Source organism: Vipera ursinii, assembly GCF_947247035.1.
Source record: "Vipera ursinii genome assembly, chromosome: Z".
In the NCBI taxonomy this organism is placed as follows: Eukaryota; Metazoa; Chordata; class Lepidosauria; order Squamata; family Viperidae; genus Vipera; species Vipera ursinii.
In genome coordinates this window covers 108,530,519-108,555,978 of record NC_139517.1, presented here as the reverse complement: position 1 = coordinate 108,555,978, position 25,460 = coordinate 108,530,519, and the positions used below count along the sequence as shown (strand labels likewise).

General features: G+C 38.3%; 1 protein-coding gene across 1 annotated transcript in view; it reads right to left on the bottom strand.

Annotated features, from left to right (window-relative positions):
• Positions 1-25,460, bottom strand: part of GPR158 (G protein-coupled receptor 158) — a gene marked incomplete at both ends in the record, with an annotated part of 172,116 nt that overhangs the window by 5,933 nt on the left and 140,723 nt on the right. Inside the window, 3 exon segments of the mRNA XM_083378725.1 lie at positions 3,197-3,339; positions 14,812-15,050; positions 17,273-17,382. Of these exon segments, the coding sequence (XP_083234851.1) occupies positions 3,197-3,339; positions 14,812-15,050; positions 17,273-17,382 (492 nt within the window).

Below are 25,460 nucleotides of genomic sequence, written 5' to 3'. Positions count from 1 at the left end.
AAAAGAATGTTTTTGTTAATTGTGCTCATGCACAATATACCCCTGTGTCATTTGTCCATTATAAGATATATAAAGAGCCATTATGTTACAGTAGTTGTGATGCCATGACTGCAGATAATGATGCAAAGGATAAAACCTTTAATGTGACCTATGGCATTCCAGATAGTTCTCAACTTATGGAGGTGTATCTTCCTGCCTAGAAGAGGTTAAAGATACATTGGAATTTATGGAGGATCTGGGGATATTGGTAGAATAAAAACTGAGATGCAATTTTACAACATTACCTTTTAGTAAAGTGCCAAGTCCATCATAGATGAAATTTTGATATGATTTCAAATTCTGAATGACTGTCCCGATTCCATTGTCTATAACCTCGGGCAAGAGTGACCATGTCATATTAAAATTCAATATAATGTAAACACAAGCAACGGAATATAATCCAACCAGTGTCTTAAAGTTTAAAAGAGCTGATTTTAACAAACTCAGAGAGACCTAAGAAAAATTCCATGGATAAAAATCCTAAAGGGGAAAACAATTCAAGAAGCATGGGAAACTGAAAAATGTGACCATAAAAGCCCAGTCCAACACAATACTACTGAAACAAGAAATCCAAGAAGAAACCAGCATGGTTGTACAAAAATCTCTCTGATAAACTGAAAGACAAAAAGGATAAGTACAAAAATTGGAAAGAGGGACACATAACTAAGGCAGAATATCAGCAGATAGTCTGAATCTGCAAAGATGAAGTCAGGAAAGCAAAAGCTCAGAATGAAGCCTTTCTTCCTGACAGTTAGAACAATTAACCAGTGGGACAACCTGCCTCCAGAAGCAGTGAATGCTCCAACACTGGAAGTCTTTAAGAAGAGACTGGACAGCCATTTGTCTGAAATGATATAGGGTTTCCTACCTGAGCAAGGGGTTGGACTAGATGACCTCCAAGGTCCCTTCCAACTTCTATACTATTGATCATCAGCACAGTCAGCCAGATGTTCAGACTGGATTTGGCATTTTTGTCTACCTATTGAATCCTTACCAAGGACCTGGGATAGGCAAATGGGGATGTTTGATGGTATTACAGATATTGTCGCAGGATGGAAGCAGTTCCTAGTAAGGCCGCCTTTTGCATTTGACTAATGGCGAATTTGTCAATGGCAATGGTGTTCAAGTGGTGGTCTTTGCCGGTGGGTTATTCCCAGGGGAAGGGCATTCTCTGTGGGTGCGCCAGCCCTATGGAACCATCTTCCCACGGAACTCAGGACTGCCCCCAACCTTTGCTCATTTCGCCGGGACTTGAAAACCTGGTTCTTCGAGCTGTTTGGCCCAGACTGAGGGGTTTTAATTTAATTTAATTTAATTGGGTTTTACTTTAACTTCAGGGACTGTAATTTAATTAATAGTTTTAATTGATTTTAATTTTGTATATTATGTATTTTAATTTTCCCTGTAAACCGCCTTGAGTCCTACAGGAATAGGGCGGTATATAAATTTAAATAATAAATAAATAAATAAATAGGGTATGGCCAGTCTAGAGAAAAGAAGGACTGGGTGTGACATGATAGCTATTGGGGCTATTAATTTAATTTTATTTTAATTTGTACATTGCACTGTTTTAATTTGCCCTGTAAACCGCCCTGAGTCCTTCGGGAAAAGGGCGGTATATAAATCAAAACAAACAAACAAATAAATAAATAAATAGCAGTTTTCCAATATTTGAGGGGCTGCCATAAAGAAGAGGGAGCCAACCTACTTTCCAAAGCAACCAGAAGGCAACATAAGATACAACAGATAGAAATTAATCAAGGAGAGAAGCAACCTGAATTAAGGAAAAACTTCCTAACAGTGGAACAGCTTGCCTTCAGAAGTTGTGGATGCTCCATCAACGGAGGTTTTTAAGAAAAGACTGGACAGCCATCCGTCTGAAATGGTATATAGTATCCTGCTTGGACTAGAAGATCTCCAAGGTCCCTTACAGCTCTATTCTGATTAACTGTATGAAACTATTATAAGGGATCATCTAGGTATTATGGTTTAGTAGTCATAAATACTTCGATGACACCTCACTTTATCTCTTCTTTTCAGCTAATGTCAAAGGGAGCCTAAATCACTTATACTGGATTGGTTATGAATGTATAAACTGAAGATTAGTACAGATTAAACAGAAGGTAAAGTCAACTTGGATATGTTGTATTTTCAGTGAAAGGCAGAGTTTGTACACTGTAGTGCTCTTAGCTCCATTATTGTTCCTTAATGCTCAAATAGCTATACACAACTTAATGCTCAGATAGCTATACACAACTATACACAATATTCTTCTCTCCCATCAAATTACTTATCTTTGAAAATGTGGATCATACCAGGCCTCAATTTATGACCAGAATTGGTACCAGAATTTTGATTGCTAAGCAAGTCAACCATTCAGTAAGTCACACCTGATTTCATTACCTTTTTTTTGCCTTGGTTGCAAATTAACTGCAAATCACTTCCGTTGTTAAATAAATCACATGGTTGTTAAAGGATTCTGGCTTTTCCAATTGACTTTGCTCATCAGAAGTCACTGGAATCCCAGCATTCTGCAATTGTCATAAATATATGCTGGTTGCCAAGAGACCAAATTCTGATCATTCTGGCAGTGGGTATTTGGCAATGGTTGTTAGTATGAGGACTGGTTCAATACAGTTTTTTTAGTGCTGTTATAACTTTGAATGGTCGGAAAATGAACGAGGACTAGTTGTACATATACCTTACTTACATTATGATTAAAATATTACAACACACTTAGTATAAACTAGCCTTAAAGAAAGTGTAAATGGCATAAAATATTCTTTTTACAGTTGTATTGCCAATATAATCTATCAATTGCATTGGCTTTGAATTCATTTTTGGATCCAGTACATATTACATAGCACATGATAAATGGATGATCTATCTCACATGAACTTATACATCAAGTAACATTATTTTCACATCTTGTCCATGCAAAGATGTGCGGTGATGAAAAGAGAAGAGATGAAAAAAGCTGTTTGCAGAAGTAATAGGCAGACATTGTACAATTTGCATCCATTTGAGACTATTTGTAAAGCTTTTCTTAATTTGTCTGGAGAGAAGGCTTTTGTTGTGCCCTTCTGACATGCATCTCAACCCAGTTAATTGTTTTAGATTGCACACTAAGAACTTCAAAATAAACAATGTGGGTCACTTGCCTAATTATATGGAATATAGCAGAGATAATGAGCTCAATGTGAACTGCAACAGCCATATAACGTGGCTCGTGAAATGCTGAGGGTACTGTCCGCACTGCATAGCAGAGATAAACGCTCCATAAGAGAAATAAAAATTCAGCTGAAAAAGAAATAAATGTTTCCATTAATATTTGTGGAGGGGCAATTTGAAATGCTCATCCCATTCTCTTTTCCTGTTTGGAAACATGCACATATGAATACACTTTCATGCATCAGAATGGTATGTCCATAATGCTGCTTTCCTTCTTATTTAATCTTCAACCATCTGATAAATGTAGTTTTACTTAGTAAACACAGCCACTATTTACGTATTTCATAGAAACATGTTGGTTCCACAACAGAAGATGAGATTTACTTTCTTCTCTGAGTATCAAAGAAATTTAACAGGAATATATTGTGTTTGGTAGCCTACACAATCCTTTGTACGATTCTAAAATTCTGTGTAGTCATCCAAAAATTTGATGGAGCAATATGTGTTCTATATTGACCATGGAGATAAGCAATTCATTTCCATCATAACCAGCAGGTGTTTGTCCTATTAATGCCAACTGTTTATAATATCTATCTATCTAGCATTGCACATGAATGCCCACAATGAATAAGTGTCTAAGGGTGGTTTATTTATTAATCATTGTAGTGCATTGGATCTAAATTACAAAAAGTGTTTCAAAGCATGTAGGAGAGAAAGAAGAATTGCTTTAAGATATTGCAGATAGGCGATACACTCCTATTCCCGGATGCTCCAAAAGCATATTTTGGAGACTAAAAGTGAAGCATTACTCAGTTCTATTTATTTTTGCTTAATTTTAAAGAGGAAAGATTTAATTTCTTTGCTTTAAAAGCACCCAAAGTAGCTTCCAAGAAAAATGCATCAGAAAACCAATTAGTCTGATAAGGCAAATAAAAGTCACAGCCGAAACCCAGTAAAAAGAAAAACATATTAAAATAAAACTAATCCTGCTCTCTAAAAGTCTTCAGTAACAGAAAACATTATTACATTTCAATAATCACCCAGGAGGGAGGAAGCCATGTGCAAGAAAGGGAGATCTATAGAGACTTAGATTATGAACTTCTTTATTATGTCCTATAAGGAGCGGTAGAGTTATTAAAAACAAAACCAAATTAAACAGGGTGTCCAGGAGAATTAAAAAAAAAACCTCTGTCCACTTTACTTTCTCTTCTAGCTTTCTGCTGAATTTTGCTGAATCCCACTATTTAAAAGCCAATCCCCTGTTTGAAAAAGATGGTGCAGCTCTATATAGTATTAGCTCATCTCAATAACATATCAGAACCTTTTTTTCTCTCCTATAACAAATAAACCAGACCTTTTTCTTAGTAAGTAATTATTTGTAAATGAAGGACAAAACATGGTATATAATGCCATGGGAGCAATAATTAAGGATACACATTTTCACAGAAGATACAAAATAAAGGAATCCTGGTTTCTTTAGGCAAATACATATGCAGATATCCAGGAGAAGCCATATACAGTATGTAGTAATGAGATGTATGCTAAAAGATTACCATACACATGCCCTGTCAGAATCCATTTATATCATATTCATAAATGTATGTTTCAAACATTATTCCACGGATTCTGCCATCTCCCGAAGAGGGAATGGATGTGTATTGAACCGGTATTAGGCATTTCAAAGGAAAAGAGAAGCCTTTTGAACTGGGGAAACAAAAGGGGGGGCTAGCATCTGGCTTGTGTCATGGAAGAGAGCAATAAACATAAAAGGTCCTAAGTTCCTTTTTCCCACGAGAGGGATGATACGAGGTAATGATGGGGGACTGACCAAATGGGGTTAAGGGGGGTTAAACCGGGAACTCTTTATAAGGGTTTAGTTCGTGGGACAATATTAAGTCCTGTCTTGTATTCCTACAACCAAGCATGTCATAGTAAAGATTCTTTTTGGACTAGATTTGACTCCAAGAGTTTTGTCTTCCTAAGACGTGGTTTGGGGTGGGTCCTGACATGCCCTTGGAAAGTTGATACCTCAACTAGCTAGGTGCTAGGAAGTTGACCCAGCAGCAGCATTCTATGTTGCTCAACATGAAGATACACACAATTATTAGATGGTAAGAAAGTGAAGAAATACAGCATGATTAGCTAGAAAAGAGAGATTTAACATCACCCCTAAGATCCTTCGCTTGCAAAAGTACAACTGTCTGAATTCCTGCATAACTGTGCTATCAAGAAAAAATATAATAATTTGCCTTTGCTTCTTGTCAATAATACAATCTTAGAATATTTTTAAAGGTACACCTAAAATGTTAAGCAATTCAGTTTTACCAATATGCAGAACAAAAATCAGATTTCCATTGAGATGAACAAAGGAATTTTGTGGTGCTTTGAAAGTAAAAATTCCCCAAGACAATTTGGATGACTGCATTTATGATGCTAAAGAGCTCTCTTCCTCTTCTATGTCTCCTTTTTCCTGTCTTTGCTCACATCTCTAGTGGAAGGTGACTGAGCCTCCTTAGGCCAATATCACCTTTTGAGATCAGTGATGCATGCATCTTTGGCAAACATGTTTGTGAGGAAAAATATACAATATTTTCTTCCCTACTGAAGCTTCTATTACTTTGCTTCTTGTCAATCTCTCTCTCTCTCTCTCTCTCTCTCTCTCTCTCTCTCTCTCTCTCTCTCTCTCTCTCTCTCTCTGTGTGTGTGTGTGTGTGTGTTTGTGTGTGTGTGTGTGTGTGTGTGTGTGTGTTAAGCCTCCTGTGAAGAATAATGATTGGGTCAAATGGGGCTTCACTGAAGCTATCTCAAGTTAGAAGAAAACTCTTTTCATATTAATCCATATTAATCCATCTGTTATAATTTAGTTCTTCTGAACCCTGGAAACTTGTCTTTGGGCCAGATTCAAGTAGGCTTTTGTAGAACCAACATATCAAATAGGGCATTTTAAGAAGTGGACAATGAATAGCCTCAATCACCTCATGTGGGGGACCAGAGTGAAAATATGATACTTGAAATTAGGGTTGTAGAAAGATTTGTATTTGATTCCAAAAGTCCTCTTCAGAATAAAAGGATGTGTGAACATACAACTCTATGCCGCTCTTTAAAGTGGTTGCAATTTTTCCCAGGACTACATGGCAGCTGCAGAGGGGATCTGTGCAATTCAAGAAAATGAAGTGGTTGCTTTAAACATCCTTTTCTAAATGATTTCTTCTCAACCCCCATGGCTGAAGCAGCAGAAGAGACAAGAAATCAATCAGAAACAAGAATAGCAAAGCTCAGCTATATTCATCATCATCATCATTATCCCTGCTACAGAAAAGACTCACTTCTAGATCTCAACAAATGGCATTGTTTAAGTGAAGAAATTTGGAGCATGCCAATCCTGCACACGAAATCAGCCAGGCAGATAACATGGGAAGCAGAGAAGTCATGTCAAGTAACCAGATTATAAGGGCCTATGGACTTCATCTCTTAAGTGCAAAAACAGCTGCTCTAATGCTGTTGGAAGCATTGGAACTCAAAGCTGAGTGTTTTAAATTTGAAATGAACTTATTTTGAGGCTGAACATCATGTATTTCACACACAAGAGAGGTGCTGCTGGGATGTTTCCAGCTCTAAGTGGTTCAGATCTGAAATGTTTGCATACTCCTAGTTTTCTGTATAATAGTTTTATATTCTGTAGCCTTCTGTGTTAGCCTCCTTGATCATTATTTGAACTATGTTGTGATTCTCAAGAAAGGATAACTTAATCTATGTAGTCATTATGCCAAGGAAATAATACAATACTAGCAAAAGTTGTTTATTTATTTATTTACTGGGTTTGTATGCTGCCAATCAACCACTATCTCTGAGTGACTTAACACTTTGTACAGCAAAAAATAACACAATAACCATAATAAGAATAAAGCAAAAATAAGATGTAATAAAAATGAATGTATAAAAGAAAGAAGGAAGAGAATCATAACCTTGGAAAAATCACTTAACAAAAAAAAACCCACCAGGAGAGATCCATTCCACTGTTGGTTTGCAAAGTCTTGCTGAAACAACCAGGTATTATTGGCTTTGTGGAAACCCAGAAATGTTGGGGGCAGTCTCATCTAATCTCTGGGAGGATACTATTCCAGAGAACCATGATAGAGATGGCTTACTCCCAAGGTTCTGTCAGATGACATTACATAAAAATGGGATAAAATAATTGCACTGGAAAAGTGAGGGGGAAAAAGATTATGAGAGCCAGTTTGGTGTAGGAGTTAAGGTGCTGGACTCAAAACCACTAGATTGTGAGTTCTAGACCTCCCTCAAGCACTCAGCTGAATTACTTTGAACCAGTGAAGAAAATATGTAGAGAAAACATTATGTACAATCTTCAACTTGTACAAAATAATAATGATAATAGTTGTTTTTGGCAGTTGGCTATTAGTATCACCATGGCACAAATTATGTTAAAGTGATGATAACATGCTTTTACCAGTCCAAAAATGTTGAGAACCCTTGAATTGCAGACTAACATTCAGATCAAACAGTAATTATTAAATATATGCCTAGAAAATGGAGATGCTTTGGCTGCTGAAAAATAATTAGATTTATGTGGATCCTACAAAAATCAAAACCACTTTCCTTTGCACTGAGCCTAAAATTGCACAAGTATAATTAGCACTAATGAACATATCATTGTATTTGGGGGAAAAAAACAATTTATTACCCAAAGCAACAATTACACAACTTAGATGTATCCTGTGAAATTATGTTGTAGGGTGAGGAATTAGCTTCATATAATTAACTCCAAACTAACATCACAATTTGCATAGGAAAGTCTGCAGATGTTAACAAAATTTAAGCATTTTTTTATGTTGCAGTCGGACCATGAACCATAATTCTGATTACACAGAACAAGGAGGTACTTTAATATGACTTGTTATTCTGATCCAATTATAAAGGCAGTACAGTATGTTCTAAGATCAGTACAGAGAACTGCTAATGCTACAATCTTTTTAATACAACCACTTATTTAGCAATTTTCTCAAAAATAATGTGGCTGAAACCCCAAGGCTGAGAATTAACACATAGGACTGTCTGAGCAGCTAGTCCAGTACAATAAGAAAATCTGAAGTTAATTAGGATGGTGGGTGTTTTGATTATAATATCTCTTAGATAACTTTTTCAAAGCCAGCACAACTATTTATGAGTTTCATTCTGTAGAGAACGCATCACTGACTTTGTGCTAAATTACAACGGTTTTGAAACTGTAGTCAATATGAGCACATTTTTAAAGGAGCATGAAAATCAAGGAGCATTATTCAAGAAAAGTAAGATGGAATTCTTGGAACAAGTTTCATAGTTCCTTAGATCTTGGACATGTGTCCAAAATGCTCAGTTTGTCTAGATTATTCAGTTTTGAGTTTTTTTAAGCCAGTGATTTGGTTTAACATGACTGCCTGGAATAAGCCATAAGATATAAATGAACAACATACCTATCTGCATAGAACCTTCTCTACTAATACTTGAAAAATTGAACTGAATTAACTATATGTGAAATAGGCAGGGGTAAGGCCCCCTTCAATCATTTAATTTTCTTTCTAAATTTGAATAGGTAGAATTTACTTTTCTACCTCTTTACTCTTGGGAAAAGACCATGAATTGCCTCAGAACAAAGGGGGATATCTACGCTTCATAATTTCCTGCAGTCTAGATATTCTAAGAAACAATAGTAAAATGCAAAGCTATCAAGCATAAATGAATGTGAAAGGCTGAAAAATTAAATGAAGGTGAAGTTAAAAGGCCACAGACATAGAAGCAAGATGAATTAAACTCAGTCATAAAAACACAAAAATTGCATCATAGGTACTGATTTAAAAATCAACTATTGTAACTGCAATATGTTGCATAATAAAGTTATTGTGACATGACAGTATGGATAGTCATGGTGAACTATCAGATGTCAGTATAGGATATTAACTGATTTCTGAATCTCAATAACTGCAGGAACCAAAGTTGAAAATATATTTTCTATAGAGGTCAAAATGATATAAATTAACCATTCTAAGTGATTGGAAGTTAAAGAGTTGAAGATTCAATCTGCAATTGCCTAAGAGTTTGGAATCAGGTTGTTATCTATAATTTTGGGTAGAAATTTTAGTGTCCACATACATTAAAGTACATTAAATTTGTACTAGAAGAATTTTGGTTTTCTAGATAACATTAAACAAGACTCTGTAGTGACATTAACATGAACAGGTCTTTTTAAGATCTTTCTTTGCTCCTGCTGTTTTGGCTCCACATTGCTTTGCTCTATGGTAAAAAGCTTAATTACAGATGTTCCATACAAAAGATACTCATATAAAAACAATATTACCATATCAGTTTAGAATTTTTAACTGGGCACTCCAATATAACTTGAGAAAAGCAATAGAAGAATCAGATAACTTAACTGGAGTACAAATGCTGAAGACATACTATATTAATGATGATAGGAAAAGAGTGTTCAAAGATGTTTATGGATCAGGAATATGTATATTGTATATTTAGATGTATTAAACATTGTCTTGTCATTGCTTTTATTATTATAATCCTAAAAGGATGAAATAAAAAATACACCAAATTGAAAGCCCTGTGATGTTGTGTGCTTCATGACATAAACATACATGTGATGCAATTTGCATAATTTGCATCTCTCCATGGAGATAAACTCAATAAACCAAAAATGAGCAACTTATATACAAATTGTTCTTGGCTTAATTTACAGATGAGTTTGGCCTTTGGGCTTATGTTAGCCCTCTGCAACTCCTACCTTTTTAGCTCTGTGATAAAAAAAAGATAGCATACTGCCATTGAACTGCTTAATCAAGAAAGAAGAGGGTTTCAGAAAGAGAAAAGGACATCTCAGTTAGAGAATGCAGATTTCCATAAACATCTTGCCATACCACACCCACTCATGTTTTGCCCCAACTGTCTATGCAGTTCCCAAGGGATAATGTTCTATGAAATGCAAGCCACAAAAGAGAAAAATTTGTCCACTGCATCAGTCAACAGTAAGCAAGCTTGCTCTTTTTAAATACTTGGGCTAGATCTTTTTTCCCCCTTCCATATAATAGAGATATTTCTCAAACACTTTGGGCCAATTAGATGTGTAGGACAATTTATAGACTCTTAAATGTGAAAAATGTGAAGTCAACTTGATATATCAGAAAAAGGAAAAGAACAACTGTATGAAATGACAAAACACAATGTACTTTCTGTATCAGTGTACTACCTTACCCCATTGCATTTTATAGTTTTAAGCCATCTTGTTTCTGCTTTATTTCTGGGGTACTAGAATTCTGATTATTTCTGGGGTAGCAGAGCAAGACTGTTAAAAATGATGAAATGTAGATTACCTCTATTTGTTCTACACAATTCTCCAACCATATGTCTTCAATTTGTCTTTCAAGGTATGTTTCTTCCCCTTAGCCAACCAGTGTTTGAACCACTGATTTACTTTAGGTTCCATTAGGATTAGGGCTATTCTCAATGACCCCTGTTTCCAGGAAGTTATAGAACTCTGACTCCTTTCCAAGTGGAAGACATCTAAGCAGAGACCCTCCCTTCTCTCTTCTGTCACCATGGCTACTGCTAAACACTTGCATTTGCCCTGCTTACTCCATTCCTGGTTCAGCCAAGATCACATCCTGGAGTCTGAATTCAGGAAGGAAAGAAAGGAGAAACAGGTGGGAATTTCCAAATAGGAAAGGTGATTGCCACAAAAATTGAAGAAAGAAAATAAATCTGCTCTGGCATGGGGAAAACATATGTGGCCCTGTGGCTATGTCATGCATGGTAGCCTGACCAAATTCCAGCTGCATTTCTGTCCCACTATCCAGCTGGACATCTCCTGCCTGTTGTAACTAAGGAGGATCTGAGATTGATATATGATGCCTGGGGCTTCATATCCAGGCTGGGATAGAAAGCAAGTCTAGTAGCTGTAGAACAGCTACTTTTTCCATGCTATTTTCTCTCTTAAAGACCCTCCCAAAGGCTGTTGAGGAAGTTTCAGAGCAGTGAGTTAATATGACAGGCCTCTCGTGGATAGGCATGTAACTAAAAGACAGGAATAAATGGAGATTAAGATAGGGCTTATAGAGTAGGAGAACTCTCATGGTGATAGATTTTATTTTTGTTCTCTGGGTAGCTGAAATGGAAGTAATTGCTGTAGAAGTGTCAAGGAGAAAAAGCAAGGAAAACAGCATTTCAAAATAAAAGCAATTCTGTTTTCTCTGCCAGTGAAAGTGTGTGTGTGTGTGTGGCTTTTTTTTGTGTGTGTGTGTGTGTCTAAAGAAGAAGTCCATCTGACTTCATAGGGTTTGTGGTGTGTGAAATGAGAGGAAGAAGTCCTATGTGTGAGCTCCTAAATGAAAAGATGGTATATAAACCTAATAAACAATTTTGACATTGAAAAAATAAAATAGTAAGTATTTAAATTTTTGTATCCAAACTGTTTCTCCTGCATACACAATTAATTTTTAATTTGAGTGTTGTAGGTATTTTATATGAAATGCATCATTTTACCACTGTATACAGTATATGGCCTGGTCATTTTATAGGGATCTAGGTATGTATGTAAGCCTGGGAGATACAAACCTGGTGTTTCACTGGACTCCTAATTACCTTAAACTGATCCTGCCTTTGCCTATTTGCCAGTGGAATTATCTAGACGTGGAAAAGAAACCAAATGCCAACAAGACCCAGACATTTTTGTGATGTTCCCTGAAACCAGTTGGATGTTGAACTAGAGAATACGTTATTGGTTGACTCTCAAGTCAGTAATTGGGTAATTGCACCTAATAATGGATTAATGTGTTCAGTTCTTCTACTAAATCACTGGAAAATACCATAAATATAGTCAGTAATTAGACAACATATGTAGTATTTGCAAAATATGCCAGAGGAGAACTAGTATTGAACAAAAAAAACTTGGTTTCATTTTTCCCCCAACCTGTTGACCTATGTGGCAGCACTAATTAAGTCAAGCATGTACCCTAACTGGAAACTTCACATCTAAATGGCAATCATATTTGTTGAACTTTATAGTGTTTAGATTTTTCTTTGACTTGTGCAAATGAAATAAGGGGTCTGGAAAACTGAGTTCTGTATTCATTCAATTTCATATGTCTGGAAAACCATTTATTGCAATAATTTGTAAATTATTGCATTTTCTTTTTCTTTTAATAGGCCAGCCTGAAATAAACCTAGATAATGCATATATGTCACACTTGAAGAAAGGGAGGAATGATTTTACTAGTAACTTTCCATTTTTCTGCAAGTTCTGAACTTTTCCAAGATGTGTTCTAACAGAAAACTTTGTTTCTTAGATACATGGTGGCTGAAATTTTGGAAAAATAAAAACTAACCAGCTACTGTCACTCAGTGCTGATTACTACAACTGTTCTTCAATCAGTATCAAACTTGAGAAAAGGAAAGAAAAGAACCCCAAATATCTTAGTGAGGCCTATCATTCTTCTAACCTTCAGTGAGATATAGTAGAATCCTCACTGTTCTCTGAATCGCTCTTTCTTCTCTCTCTCTCTTTATATATATGTTATATATTGAATATAAGTCTTAAGCATTGTTATGCTGACAGCTCAGCTGAACATCAGCTGTGTAACACCCGGCAACAACAGGTGGCATCATAACTCCCATCCCATTGGTCAGGCCATTCTGGCGGGACCCTTTAAGGATGTGGATTGGACACCGGCTTGCCGGCAACAGTATTTAAAGGAGCTGAGCTGTGGAGACTCCTCAGTTCAACCACAATAAAGCTTTAGCTGAAACCTCGACGTCCTGTCATCTGTCCTGACCGGTCTACCCACGATACATAACAATATATATACATACCTACACACACACACACACACACACACACACACACACACATGTTCAAAATTGGGAAAGGAGTCCAGCAAGGCTGTATACTGTCACCCTGCTTATTTAACTTATACGCAGAGTACATCATGAGAAAGGCAGGGCTAGATGAATCAAAAGTTGAAATTAAGACTGCCAGGAGAAATATCAACAAACTAAAATATGCAGATGATACTACTCTAATGGCAGAAAGTGAAGAGGAACTAAAGGGCCTCTTGATGCGGGTGAAGAAGGGGAGTGCAAAAGTGGGTTTGAAACTCAACATTAAGAAAACCAAGATCATGGCATCTGGCCCTCTCAACTCCTGGCAAATAGATGGGGAAGAAATGGAGGTAGTGACAGATTTTACTTTCCTGGGCTCTAAGATCACCGCAGTCGGGGGCTGCAGCCAAGAAATTAAAAGATGCTTGCTCCTTGGGAGGAAAGCCCAGGGAAATATAGACAGCACACTAAAAATCAGAGACATCACCCTGTCAACAAAAATCTGTACAGTCAAGGCTGTGGTCTTCCCAGTTTCAATGTATGTGAAAGTTGGACCATAAGAAAGGCTAAGTGCCAAAGAATTGAGGCCTTTGAACTATGGTGCTGGAGAAGACTTGAGAATCCCTTGGACTCCAAGGCCATCAAACCGATCAGTCCTAGAGGAGATCAACCCTGACTGCTCTTAGAAGGCCAGATCCTGAAGTTGAAACTCAAATACTTTGGCCACCTAATGAGAAGGAAGGACTCACTGGAGAAGAGCCTAATGCTGGGAAAGGTTGAGGGCAAGAGAAGAAGGGGACAACAGAGAATGAGGTGGCTGGATGGAGTCACTGAAGCAGTAAGCGTGAGCCTAAATGGACTCCAGAAGATGGTAGAGGACAGGAAGGCCTGGAGGAAAGTTGTCCATGGGGTCGCAATGGGTCAGACATGACTTCGCAACTAACAACAACAATACAGGACCCAGATTGTTGGGGGCAATAAGCTGACTTTGTAATAATGCAACTTGGTGGGGGCCGAAAGCCCTAATAAGCAGGCATATACATAGAATGAAGGCTATTGCTAAGCATATTGGTTTGTGCTTAAATTGTAAGCCGCCCTGAGTCTTCGGAGAAGGGCGGGATATAAATGGGATTAAAATAAAAATAAAATAAATAAAATATATACATACATACATATCTCAAAGAAAGGAAAATACTCAGCACTTTCATACACCTAAACAATTCTGAATATGTAGCCACAAATTGGATTTTTCAAAATGGCAGCATCATTTTTTTTCAGGATCAAATCAAAGTTTGAAAAAGTTGGGCTTAAATCAGTAACAGAGATAGTGTGCTTGTGTGAAATCCAAAGCATTTGTTTTGACATTTTCAAAGACTGATCAGTCTTAATATTTTTATACAAAGTTCTCTCAATTATCACAGCATCCAAATGTCCTTTTCTATCACTTATTTCTGATAAATTATTATTTTTTCAATGACAAAATAATACTATGTAAAATAACTGTATACTGTGAGGGATATGGGCAGTTCTTAAATTTGACAAATAAATAATTGGGGAATAACATTTAGGAAACTAAGAGTTACTTCTCAGTAAATCTGTACAGACTATTAATTAAATTTATGAGATTTGTCCATATCACTGTGCATTTGGGTTAAAACAGTGTTTTTAAAACAACTAAGCAGATGGTTACTCTCATTGTTATAAACATCAACCATGGCATCTTACCAATAGCCATCATGTAATCCCACCGGTCTATCAGGCACATATTGAAGATCAGATGATCTGATGTTTGCCCTTGTCCGATGAGTGAAATATTTCGCTGCAAGTTTTCACAGACTGCTGAAGTCCAGCCTGTCAGAAACCACACCACAACCAAAAATATCACAGCCAGCATCTTCATCACTCGCCCGCCTGTCATATATGGAGTTCGCTGAACTGTTCGAGAAAAGAACACCTTCAAAGCTCTGCAGAACAAAGACACACAATATCATTAATATTACTAACGCCTTCACCTTTGCTTTTCATCATGGGTCAAATAACTTTGATTGCAGCACATGGCCAATTATGGCTGATCTGGGAAAATAAGCAGAAACACACCTGGTTAGTACTTAGCCTGTTGGCTAGACTGAGAAGTCAAACCTTTTTTTAAGAATCCCAGAGGAAGGGAAGGCACACCTCTTCCATAACACTATCAAGAAACCTGTATGGGTGAAAGTCATCAAGAGTTGACCTTGATTTTGATCCAATCTTTTATTTGGAAGAAAAAGACTGTCCAATTTGGGCTAAAGTGGAATACAGAAAATCTTCACTCTAGAAAAGGAAGATACGATAATGAGGAAGTACATCCACCTTTGGTGATGGCAGACTGGATCTATTATGCATGTTTCTTTGAATACTTATTACTTTCCTTTCACCTGGTCATTTTAGAACTCTTTCCACTATGCAATGGTACAATCTAAACCTACTGGTTTCTTTTCTATGTATAATTGGAATTGGCAATTTCGGGGGGAGGGGAGGCGGGAAGGTTCGGCATACTTTGATATCCAAAGTGGATGAATGGTGAAGAGGATGAGGTCAGTCCAACAGAGAAAAAGGCCTGATAAAAAATAAAATAAAATCAGTAAATAAATACAGCAAGTATCACACTTTTTCATTTTCTGCCCCTTCCTGATTTTGCCACTAACATGCCAGGATGCGATTTCTGGGGGCTCTAAAGAGCAACAAGGAAAGGGGTTTAGAGGATTATGTTTCCTGCAAGCTATAGATTGCCTACTTTGATGAGAAGATGTATGGCATCTGTTTTTCTAGGCTAACCTGTAAGAGCAGCACCACTGTTTTTCTTGGCTAACCTGTTTTCCAACATCTGCCCCAATTCCAGAACTTAACAGTGAGATATTCATAGATCCATGTGCAATTTTCCACCATGAAATTTGAATGTTTTCACATAGCACAATCAATTCAAAGGTCCTTCTAATGTGCCCTATAAAACTTCTTAGGTTGATTATGTATTCCTTTGAGGTGCATTAGTTTTCAAGCAACTTCATTATTTTCTTCTAAAAACCATCAATAGATTATTATCTCCCTATTAGTGCTTTGCTTATTTGTCCCTTATCAAAGTTTTCCACAAGGAGTAAAAAAAAGGTCTCAAAGTCAATATTTATCAGGGTGCTTACATATGAAAATAGATCTGAGTCATGCTCACTAGTAATCCTCACCAATGCACACAGAACTTAATACCCTAGAAAACTTTGAACCAAAGTCTGTCTGATGGGGACATTTTGCAGAAACTCAGTACTGAATAATCTTGATGCAACTAAATTCTTAAAATATATTATAGTTCACCCTTCCTTCAGGCAAGCATCTTTTGTCATTTTAAATATTTCATCATTTATTTTAGCAAAATATTCATTGGTTCATAAGCTGCCACGAGTTCCTTTGTTCTCTTTTTTGTTGTATGCAACAAAGTGACAAAGCTTCTTTTTTAGAAATGCTACTATCCAAGTCTCTTGTTTTCTAAACAACCTTGTTACTCTAATGCAGAACTATACAATCTAAGACTAGGACAGGAGTGTTAAACTGCTGGCCTGTGGGCCGGTTTCATCATACCGAAGCCACACCCACCCCATTGCCAGCAATGCAAAAAGAGTCGTGATACGTCATGACTCGTCATGTGACATGGCAAGTTTGACACCCGTGGACTAGGGCAATAGTCTCCAATCAATATTAGCCATCAAAGGAAAAATAGTGTAGTAAGAAAGAGAATTAATCAGAGTAATTGTATTTAATGAATTGTGTTTATATTTCATCAAAATTAAATCAAATTTAGTTTTATCCTGGTCCTGTTTCTTTTCTCCTGGTCCTATTTTGGGGAGTGTAGTTCTTGATTAGGAAAAAAAAGTTTATTGTTTTAGACCAATTTTTACCAAGATTTGCTTTCACGTGTAAGAAGTGTTTTTTAAAAGAAGATATGCATAAGGTTTCCTCACACATAAGAAAACAGCAAACCAAGTCTTTGCTGCATTATTTTTTGCCACCCCCAAACAAAAAAAGTATTACTTCATTGCTTGAAAATGAGATTCTCTTATGAGAAAAAGACCATAACACACTCTTGTACTTTTGCACGTACATGTGTGGATGCACGCACTCTAGATTTATACAAAAGTAGAAACAGCAAAGTATCCTATACCTGTGCAGCTTGAGTGTGACTGTTCCATAAACTGTAGCAAATCCCAGAAGACGAACCCACCTTAGGAGAATACACCGAAAAACACTTGGCTCAAAATATAAAATGACAACCTATAAAAGAAAAGGAGATATTAACTAAATCTAAATTAGACTGATATAGTATTGGATCAATCTATTTTCCTTTCTTCCTTCTTGGTAAAATTACAGAATGAGAATGCCTACAGAGAATTGATTAAACACTGAAAAGAAAAGAAAGATGTCCTTATCAAATCTTGATTTCTCTTCGTTTTCTACAAAGTTGGGGTAACATGACACACAATCCAAATGAATAGATTGTATTAGATATTTAAAAATGCCAAGTGTTTCCAATCAAAGCCCTCTCAAATAAGCATCTTTGCAAAGAGAATCTGAAATGGCACATTCCAAATTTTGAGCTAACCCATCCCTTTGTTTGGCTTTTATTAATTCTTATTTGTGGGGATATTCTCTTTCCCATATTTTATTTATTTTGGAAAACTCCTACATGAATGGCAATGAATTTTGATATTGATGCTGGGTATTTTATGGAGTTAGGTATAATCTTGTTCATTATTTTGCATTTTCTTCTTATTTTTGAGAGCATTTTTTTCTGTATTCTATTTGCCTTACTTGAAATAATAATGTATTAATGATCATTGTTCTCTATTCTCTATTTTATTATTTATTTCATTTTTCATTTGTATGTTTGCATATTCATATTTGTATATTTACATGTTATTTGTATATTTTCATAAATATATTTACATAGTTGTATATGCATAAAATCAATTCATATATATAGCATCAATTCATTTTTACTTATTGTTTATTTTCAATGTTATAACAAGCTACTTTGAATTTTTAGTGGGATATCAATATATTGAATAAATATATTGATAAATATATAAATTGATAATAATTAATAAATCAGTAATAATCTAAGCAGCTTGATCAATTTTCTTTCTATCTTACTTAAATTGTCATTGTGGCCAGATGAAATTTGTATAAGAATGATTATTCACACTGATCTGAATACTCAGAGCTTTACTCTCCATTAACAGCTGAAATCCATGTTGCTTTTCTCTATAACTCTAGAAATCCATGAAGAAAGAATGTAAAACAGCAATTGCTTCCACAGTTGTAACTGACTCTATGATAATAGGTAATAAAGAAATAAAAGGCCACTGTTTTATGGCAATATAAAACACACATTCATGCTGATATCTAGGCAATAGCAATAAACACACTTGCTATGGTCCAATAAGTGCTTAAGTGCCTACTTAAATAAAAATCAATGTTTTAATAAATTATATTAAAGGCAAGATTCTAGCCATTTAAAAATATTTATTTATTTATTATGAAATATATAGGCTACTTATTTCCCCATGACTCTGAGCAGCTTCCAATTTAATTTTTTAATTTTTTTTTATAAAAGACAAAATAAAATGGTCCCCAAAACAGCAGATGACCAAAGAAAACCCATTTGCACCCTGCCCTAGAGCCTGGGTGAACAGCTAGATCTGAATGCCATCCAGATTTTGGAGTGGTAATATCATTCCAGCAGGTGGTATCATAACAAAGAACATTCATAGTTGAACATTCAGAATATGTGTCTTGTTTTCGTGACAGAATTGCCAAAGAGCTTGAAGTACAATTAATTCTGATCTAATATCCTGAAAGTGAACTCATGGAATGTCATGCTGTTTAACATATCTAGAAGATTCTAGGATGGGAAAGGCTGACTTAGTGTATATGCCCAGAATAAGACAATATCTAGGACAAGCTTATTATATAAGTGTTTTTAGATAGATTTCTAAATTAACTTTAGCTGGAAACTTAACTGTATGAACATTGTATTTCTACCCAGAGATATTTTCCATCCAGAGAAAAATGAAGGAAGTGGATTTTATTTCGATACATATCTCTGAGGGATAAAATATATTCCAACAGTTCTTGACTAGTTAAAGTCACTCATACTGTTGTGTAGTGGATTCTTGGGAAGCAGGAGGCGAAGCGAAAGGGTTCAAAAGGAACATTGCTTTATTATAGTAACAGGAACAGAACTGAGAACAGAGGCTTCTACACAGCTACTTATATGGTTGGCCACTAGGCAGTGGCCAATAGGTTTAAAGGAACTGTTAAATAGCAGGTTCTTTGGCGCAGGAATGAAGATGCGGAATGGAGTACAGGGTAACTCATCGTTTATTTTGTGCAGGAACTGTATTGGGAAATGGCTGCAACTAGCCGCAATATATAAAATATATAAAATATATATAAATATATTAAAACATTTTTAAAATGTTTTAATTTTTAACTGTGTAGTTAATTTATTTTGGGGCTGTTTATTTAATTCTTTTTTTAATTTTTGTACTGTTGTTTTTATTGTTGTTAGCCGCCCTGAGTCCTTCGGGAGATAGGGTGGCATATAAGTCCCAAAAATAAATAAATAAATAAATAAATAAATAAATAAATAAATAAATAAATAAATAAATAAATAAATAGTCTAGCCCCTAGGTGGCAGCCAATAGGTTTGAATCAACCATTGCTGCCTGGAGATAGCCAATTGCAACATAGGAGACTTGTAGTCTGGGTTGCTGGAGAGCCGTTAGCTGGTCCAGCAACCCACATGGTATTCCTCAAAGAGCCCAGTACATAACACCCCTCCCCTCTTAGATCAGACCATAATAACACCAATTAGTCTCAACAATTGTCAAGACTCATTATCCAACACCCTAAAGTAAAAGTGATAATAATAATAAAAATAAGAAAAACAATGTAGGTTACAATGTTATTAAACAACGTCTGAATGAATAGGCTTCAAAAGATGGTACTTTTAGACAGTTACATCATAGCACTAGTTTCTGTAGTCTAGTGGCAACAGGAAATACAACAATATATAGCTCTTTATTTTACAATGTAATCTGCAAGATATGAAGGAGGCTTGTGTGCCCTAGAGGAATGTCTCGGAGTTCCCATCACTTTGTGGTCTACCAGCTTACCCAGTGGGCTGGATAGACTTGTGTCCCTTTGTGCTCCTGAGTCAAGGGGATTTGATGCACTCTGGCTGGCCTCTCCAGGTTGGCCCACCCCAGAGTCAGACTGTTCGGCAGAGTAGGCACAGCAGTTGCTGAGGTTCAGTTGGCTTGCTCCTTCAGGGGACTCATGTTGCACTCCAGGGCTCCCCAGTTCTTCCTCCAGTTCTGCCTCAGTTAAGAAGGAAAAGTCCTGAAAATTCATGTGAAGACTGGCTTGGCCACAAGTTTAAGGACCTTGCGAGGGACTTATGATGCAGTCCTCACTTAGTGGCCATTCTGGAAACCGTTTCCTGAGCTGATCAATATGTCGTCTGACAACTCGCCCTCTCTCCAACCCCACTTTGTAAGATAGGGGTCCGGATGCCTTGATAATTTGACCAGGAACCCACAGATTCCCATGACCATAGTTTCTAGCCCACACCCCATCACCCAATTGCAGACCCCTCAGGGGTTTTGGTCAAGAGGCTTCTGCTGCCACTGTATCTGGATGCAACCTGTCCAGTTTAGTGATCAAACACCTCCCCCAACATAGATCAGCAGGACTTTTGCATGTAGCAGTGCAGGGCATAGAATGCTGGCAGAGTAAAAAATCTGCCAATCTGTAATGCCAGTCACCTGTGACAATGCGCTTGAGTACTTCCTTCATTGTCCTCACCATGCGTTCAGCTTGACCATTCGAAGATGGATGAAAAGGTGCAGACATTGCATGTTTCATAAGATTAGCTCTAAGGAAAGCCTGAAATTCAGCAGCAGTGAATTGGGCCCCATTTGGAGTGGCTATCCACAACTATAAGGAAGAGCTGTCCCTTAAAGGGCCGAGCATAGTCCATGTGAACCCTGGACCAGGGAGTGTGTGTTTCCTCCCACCTGTGAACTGGAGGCTGTGGCATTTCAGGCCTAGATTGCTGGCATGTATAACAGCCATGAACTTGAGCCTCAAAGTCCTTATCAAGGCCAGGCCACCAGAGGTAGCTTCTAGCTAAAGCTTTCATTCTGACAATGCCTGGATGGCCTTCATGTAATGATTGTAAAACCCTGTCTCTTAGGGAAGTGGGAATTATGACTCTGTTTCCCCATAAAATGCACCCTTTATGGGCAGATAACTCATGCCTCCTGACAAAATAGCTCTGAAATTCTGAGCCTGGACTTTTATCCAACCAGCCCAGGTATACCCATGACAACACTCTACTAAGTATTTTATCTGTGGCGGTTTCAGCAGCAATGTCCCCTGCATGGAGGGGAAATTCAGGTATGTCCTGTATGGACAATATTCTAGCAGCAGGAGCCAGATCTGGATCCATTAGTGTCAGTGGTAGTCTGCTCAGACCATCAGCATGGCCCATTTCCTTGCCCGGTTTGTGAATTAATTTAAAATTGTATGCAGATAGGAAAATAGAACATCTCAACATTCTTGGAGATAGTATGTGGGGGATTTGTTTGTCTGTTGTGAAAAGTCCCAACAGAGGTTTGTGGTCAGTGTAAACCATGAAATCCCTGCCATATAAATAGTCATGGAATTTTTTTTATTCCAGCAACGATGGCTAGGGCCTCTTTGTCAATCTGAGCATAGTTGTGCTCAGCAGAGGACAATGTCCTTGAATAAAATGCTATAGGAACTTGTTTCCCAATTTTTTCTATGTTACTTAGAACTGCCCCCACCCCATAGGGAGATGCATCACATGCAAGACATACAGGTTTAGACTCTTTGTAGTGAATTACAGTGGACTTTTCTGACAATAGTGCTTTTAAGTCCTGGAAACTTTATGTAAATTAGTCCATTTCCATGGAGCTTTCTTATCTAGAAGCCTGTGGAGGGGCTCTGCTATTGCGGCCTTATGAGGTAGAAATGTGTGATAGAACTTTAGGAGGCCCAAGAATGCTTGTAGCTCTCCTTTTGATTTGGGCCTAGGAGCCATTTTGATGGCCTTCACTTTAGAATCAGCGGGGTGAATGCCGTTAGCATCAATTTGGAAACCCAGGAATTCTGTTGAAGAAACCCCAATACTACACTTGTTCTTCTTTAATTTGAGGCCTGCTTTGCGAAGCCTCTGCAAGACAGCCCTGAACCTACTGGCCAACACTTCTGGGGATTCCCCTGCAATAAGAACATCATCAAAATAAGGGCACACGCCCTGAATACCCTTGAGTGTACGCTCTATGATTCCCTGAAAAATACCCAGTGCAACACTGACTCCAAACTGTAAGCGTTTAACTTTGAAAACCCCACTGTGAGTCATGATCGTTTGAGCTGTGGCTGTGGCCTCATCAACTGGCAATTGCTGATAGGCCTGTGCTAAATCAAGTTTAGCAAAAAATAGTACCCCCTTGCAAGGAGGCTAAAATATGGTTGACCACAGGGACCGGGTAAGCGTGTTGCTTGAGGGCTTTATTTAATGTGCATTTATAGTTAGCACAAATGCAAATTTCCCCGTTGGCTTTAAGTGGAGTGACTATAGGAGTTTCCCACTCCCCACCATCAACAGGCTGTAACGCCCTGTTCTACAAGCTTATCAATTTTGAAATCAATTTTATGTTTTAAGGCAAAGGGGACCCTACGAGGCTTAACCATGATTGGAACTACATTGAGATCTAGCTTAAATGAGATAGGTGGGCCTGTGTAAGTTCCTAGGGTCTTAGTTTGGCCCAATTGTTACTGCACCTACACACGAAGTTAAACATGTCTTGAGAAATAATTGAGACTGCAGAGCCAGAGTCCAATTCCATCTTACATGGAACTCCTTGTAGCTGTACCATGAGCTTAAGTTTGGGTTTAAGGGGGCGTTGATCCCCGGTGCAGAATACGCTTCTACAGCTTCTGAAAAACCCCACACTAACTAGACCCTGGGCTCCAGTACCCCTCCTAGTCAGTTCTTCTGACTGGTGTTTGGGTGGCCAGTCTCTCTGGCGGGCTCTGCAAACCACTGCAATGTGGCCTGTTCTTCCGCAAGCTCTGCACATGGCTGATCGAAATCTGCAATTGGCGCAAGAATGGTTGCCGCTGCACCCCTTACATCACAGTAAGAGAACTGCCTTGTAACTGTCCTCTCGCTGCTGGCTGTTGCGGTGTTGTGCATTGAGTTGATTTTGGAGTCGGTTGATTTCAGGTTCTTCTTCCTCAGAAGATTCTTTGGTGCGTTTGGTGTCCTCAAAGTGGACCGTTTCTTCAAACTTTGTCGATTTGGCGAGCTGAACTGTCTTCACTGTGCCCCCAGCAGCTTCGTTGGCTATCACCTCATCTTGTGCTTCAGAAAACATTAAATTTGGCCTAGCAAATAGTCTCTGCTGAAGCATTCTGTCCCATAGGCCGCAGACGAGCCAGTCTCGTAGTCACTCTTCTAAATTTGAAAATTTGCATAGGCGGGCAGCTGCCTTAGGCCCACTATGAATTCCGAAGCTGAATCCTCGGGTAGCTGCACTCTTTGGTCGAACTTGAACTGCCAAGCCATTTCAAACATCTTGGGCTGGAAGTGCCCGGTTAGCTTCTTATTGAGCTCTGCGTAGGAGACCGCTTTGATTGGTGTCAGCACGAAAAGGTTCTCGGCTAAATCAAAGGTTGCTTGGCCGCACACGCAGAGTAGCATTGAGGCCTTCAGTCCTTCTTCTGCGATCTGATTGGCCCTGAGGTAGTTTTCTACTTGTGATAAATATGGTGGCCATTCCTCCGGGTGTTTCACATCAAAAAATTTTTTAATCCCATTTATATCTCGCCCTTCTCCAAAGACTCAGGGCGGCTTACAATCTAAAGCACAAATCAATGTGCTTAGCAATAGCCTTCATTCTATGTATATGTCTGCTTATTAGGGCTTCCCCCCCCCAGTGGCATTATTAAAAAGTCAGCTTATTGCCCCCAACAATCTGGGTCCTCGCAGTTTTCCAACCTTCAGCATTCTTCCTTGCTGGTTCCTGCGTTCTTCAGAATCCTGCTTCTAGGCTCAGGGAATGGGTCCACTGAGCACGAGGTCGCTAGAGTAGCTTGCTAGCCGACCTTGAGGGGGGGGTGAAATGCCTTTTCCCACCGGTGTGTGCTGCCTTTCCCTCGTAGACTTCCACTCTTTATTCAGTGAAGCAGGATCCCACCCTCATCACCACTGTTAAATAGTGGGTTCTTTGGCGCAGGAATGAAGACGTGGAATGGAGTACAGGGTAACTCATCGTTTATTTTGTGCAGGAACTGTACTGGGGAAATGGCTGCAACTAGCTGCAATATATAGTCTAGCCCCTAGGCGGCAGCCAATAGGTTTGAATCAACATTGCCACCTGGAGATAGCCAATTGCAGCACAGGAGACTTGTAGTCTGGGTTGCTGGAGAGCTGTTAGCTGCTCCAGCAACCCATGTGGTATTCCTCAAAGAGCCCAGTACATAACAGGAACCTATTCCCATCCCAGAGCCAACCAATGATCACCCTGGAGACTGCATGTCTGGGCAGCCAGTGACCGTTACACAGACACCCTAATTAAGCAATCTCAAGCAGCATTCAAAGACATGTGAAAACAGTTCAAGTAAAAGGCCCAATACATTACAACCCTCCCTCCTAGAATGTACAAACATTATTAAAATTATTTGAGAATAAAGTCTTGTAAATATGGTGGTGGTCTGCACGACCTTGCAGATCGCCTGGGAGATCCAGGCAACTCCCGGTCTACCAGCTTGCCCGCCGGGCTGGGTAGACCAAGACTCATGAGTTCACGGGAGTCAGATTGACTCAAGTCCCTTTGGCTGGCCATTCCAGGTTGGCCCAGACCAAAGTCCAATGAAGAAGCAGAGTTAGCACTGTGGCTGTCTTGATTGGGTTAACTTTCGCTGTCAGGGGACCCATGTTGCACTCCCGGGATTCACCCATCTACGACCACCTCCCCGTTGTACTGACTGGTGGAGTCCTCAGAGCATGTAAACTGCCCTACTTAGCTGCCGGTTTCTGGCTCTAGGAGTGAACCTGTTGTGAGGTCCTCACCTTATGGCCGTTCTGTGAATCACTTCTGCAGCTGATCAATATGGCGGTGAATGACTCGCCCCCCCATCCAGAGCCACCTCATATGAGAGAGGGCCTGAGATTTTGACAATTTTACCCAGCACCCACAAGTTCCCATGCCCATATTTCTGGGCCCACACCCCATCACCCACTTGCAATCCCCTTG